Here is a 3,566-nt window from a genome sequence, read left to right on the forward strand (position 1 = left end):
ACTTCTGGCTGCTTTGGTGGCAGCGAGGGTCTCCTGGCCCCTTTCTCTTTAAGGCATGTGTCACAGAGGAGTACTGAAGCTTTGGAAACTGTGCAGACTGTTTACGGTGGACAGCTGAGTACATGGTCACTGCAGCCGGCAGGGCGAGCGGCCCCGCACAGACACCTCCCTCTGCCAGGGCCTCCCCGAAGCCCGCTGGCTCCACGCTCGGCCTCACTGGACACTGGGAGCCTGCGGCGGGCGGTGTAGAGGTGCGCTCAGACACTGAGATGGGGGCCCCAGCTTCACCTGGAGCTGCCGTGGCTGCTGATGGAGCGTGTGGAGCTGTAACGCTTCTTGACGATCATGCTGATGTAAGCCTTCATGAGCTTGGCCACGTCCACCACCTCGCTGGTCTCGAAGAGCAACTCCCTTTCATCCACCACGATCTTGTAGGTGTTTGCCAGGGGGGGCCCGAAGGACAGCATGTGCTCGTACTGGAAGACTTCCAGCGGCCACCCCTCGCCGCGCTTGTACACGGACACGGCGACGGCGCTGACGCCCAGCCAGAGCTCCTGCGGGAAGCCGCCGTCCTTGCACTCCACGTCGAAGAGCGTGGACCCATACCCAGGCCACTCCTTCATCAGGGCCATGTACTTGACCATGGCCTGCTCCTGGCTCAGGCCCTGGAGCTTCTTCCACTTGTCGACGATGCTGGCCCGCGCAGAGCACACCTCCTCCTTGACCCGCATGTCCACCATCTGCTCCTCCTCGGCCTTCTGCCACAGGGCGGAGCCCGTGCGGAAGCTGCGGCGCAGCGTGCCGTCCAGGAAGCTGGTCTGCCGCCTGTCCAGACGCTCGCCGGGGCTGAAGGTCTTGGTGGACTGGCTGATGCGGGCTCGGAGCCTCTGCAGGCAGTACACCTCCTCCAGGGCCGGCAGGGCTGTGTGCGGCATGTGATCGCCCAACTGGAGCCGCAGGGCGGCCAGCACCTGCAGGTTCTCCTCCGGGGCCAGGTAGTGGTCGTGGATCACCGCCTCGTGGACCTGCTCAAACATAAACGCGAAATCCACGCTGTCTTTTGGCACATTGTCTGTGTCCAAGAAACAGTATAGTTTGAAGTAGAACTTCCATGGCAGGTCTCCAAAGTATGTCAAACAAAGCTTCAGAATCCTTGCCTCCAAGGAGCAGGCTGGCTTCACTCTCTCCAGGACAAACCTGATTGTTTTCTTAGCATTCCATGATATATTCAACACTCTTCTCCAACACCACAGCTCAAAGGCAACAATTCTATCATCCATAGTCATTGTCCAGCTCTCTGATACATAGCAAGTGATTGCAAAGACCATGGCCTGTATCATGTGCACCTTGGTCTCCAGAGCGACAAAATTGTTCTTCAGTACTTTGGAGAGGTCCCTAACAACAGACTTTCTCATCGCAATACATCTTTTAATTTCCTGGCTGCTGGTGCCAAGAGTGTTGACTCTGGAGCCGAGCAAAGTAAAGCTGTGAACAATAGCAATCTCTTCACCATTCATCCTGTTTCTGCCAATTGGCTCAGTGGTGAGAATCTTTGTCTTCTTAATATTGAGCCTATGCACATTCATGTTTATTGCAGCTTTGTTCACAATTGCAAGGAGTTAGAAACAACCTAAGTGCCCATCAACAAAGGAATGGATAGAGAAGCTGTGGTATATTCACATAATGGAATAATATACTGCATTGAAAAACAAGGAACTCGGCACTCGGAAGATGGCACAGGAAGTCTTATTTGCTGAGAACTGGTGACTTGGAAGCTTAATATCTGGGAACAGACTGCAACCCCTAACTCCCAGAGGGGTCCAAGCCCTGCACCCCGACCCTCACTACAGCATCCTGCCCAGGGAAAGCACCCCACCACCATCCCATGCCGCCAAACTTCTAGCACACCCTGGTGACCTCGTCACAACCCTGCACCCCTGGCGATGCACCAGGGCCACTAGAGACTCCTTCACGCAGCACAGAGACCTACCAACAGCTGTGGACAGTACAATTCTGAGTCAACACACAAAGGCACACCGTGGATCAAGCCATCATCTGAAGCCACCAATTGAGCTGCTATGGGACTGATCTGCCACAAGAAAGGCTGGTAGGATCCTATTGGGATTTCTTGGGCACCGCCAATTGTCTAGAGAGTACCCAAGGGTCAGCCCACTGGTGGGAATTTGGCTGAGCTCTCTCGGGCCACACAAACTGCCCAGGAACCAGTGGGCCAGTGATAATTTGGCTGAACTTTTGTGGACACTGCAGACCAGCCAGAGGTGAGTGGGTTGGTGGGAATTTGACTTTGTCTTGTTGGGTCCCTTGGACCCAGGACCCTGCCTGGGCAGGGCCACTGTGCAAGAGCACCTAGGTGAGAGCCACTGGGCAGGGACCACAGAATGAAAACCACTGAGTGGGAGATGGACAGCTGGAATTTGAATAGGGACCCCAATTGTGAGCACACCCAGACAACTGAGGTTGGAGTGAGGTCCCCCAAGTGGTAGACCTGCCCTTGTGATTGCCCCACCCACGTGCATGCCCCACCACATTAGTTCCACACCTGTGTCTACATGTCTGGTCAATCAACCTGCCTTTAATCTGGAGCACCTTGACCTGTCTTACCTACAAGAGCCTGCTCTCGCAGGTGCTGAACTGACATTTCCCTGGAGTCAGACATTCAGAGAAAAACACAAGTGGGATAGCTACCCAACTGCCCTCTAAAACATTGTCTTCAGATCAAGAACATATCAATGTCTCGAAGAAAGCAAGCTATTCCACAAAATACACAAGCACAAAGCAAGATGTCACCCCCAAAGTTTGACACAGTATCAATGGATTTCCTGAAGCCAGAAAGTCTGATGGAACTTTCCAACACAGAATTTAAAAGAACAATGATTGAATATTTCCAATGGGTGAAAGACAAACTTGAAGAAATACAGGACATTACAAGTAAAAACCAGGAGGAACTAAAAAAGACAGTCTGGAACAATGTAGAGAAAACAAATGAGGCATTAGTGGCACTGAAAAAACAAGAAACCACTATCCAAAATATGAAGTCCAATGTTTCAGATGCTATTAACATGACGGAGGGACACATGAGCAGAGTTGAAGGGATAGAACAAAGAACCAGTGAAATAGAAGACAAAATTGTCACCACTGATCTACTAGAGCAAAAAGCAGACTCAAAAAGGAAGGAAAAAGAAGAAATCCTAAGAATAATGTTGGACACCATCAAGAGAAATAACATGAGCATCATTGGAATCCCAGAAAAGAAAGAAGCAAGTAAAGAAAAAGGAAGAAGCAAGTAAAAACACTGAAAATATTGTGTGAGAATTACTAGAGGAAAACTTCCCAGGTATAATGAAAATTAGAGAATATATATACAAGAAGCTCAGCGAACACCGTATAGACTAGACATCCAAAGAAAAACATCAAGGTATATCATAGTTAAATTTGCCAGAACCAAAGTTAAGGAGAGAATCCTGAAAGCAGCAAAGGAGAAACAAAGAGTAACCTATAAGGGAGAGCAGATAAGATTAAGTGCCGATTTCTCAAAAGAAACCATG

The 3,566-nt window shown here is 50.5% G+C and overlaps 1 protein-coding gene across 1 annotated transcript in view; it reads right to left on the bottom strand.

The window, feature by feature from the left end:
- Positions 1–284: 284 nt before the first annotated feature.
- Positions 285–3,566, bottom strand: part of LOC102850958 (unconventional myosin-X-like) — a 29,205-nt gene continuing 25,923 nt past the window's right edge. The window contains exon 2 of the mRNA XM_006884796.1: positions 285–1,120. Coding sequence (XP_006884858.1) covers positions 285–1,120 — 836 coding nt within the window. The remainder of the gene's footprint in view (positions 1,121–3,566) is intronic.

This window comes from Elephantulus edwardii, unplaced genomic scaffold, assembly GCF_000299155.1.
Source record: "Elephantulus edwardii isolate Elephantulus edwardi_28Jun2011 unplaced genomic scaffold, EleEdw1.0 scaffold00037, whole genome shotgun sequence".
NCBI lineage: Eukaryota > Metazoa > Chordata > Mammalia > Macroscelidea > Macroscelididae > Elephantulus > Elephantulus edwardii.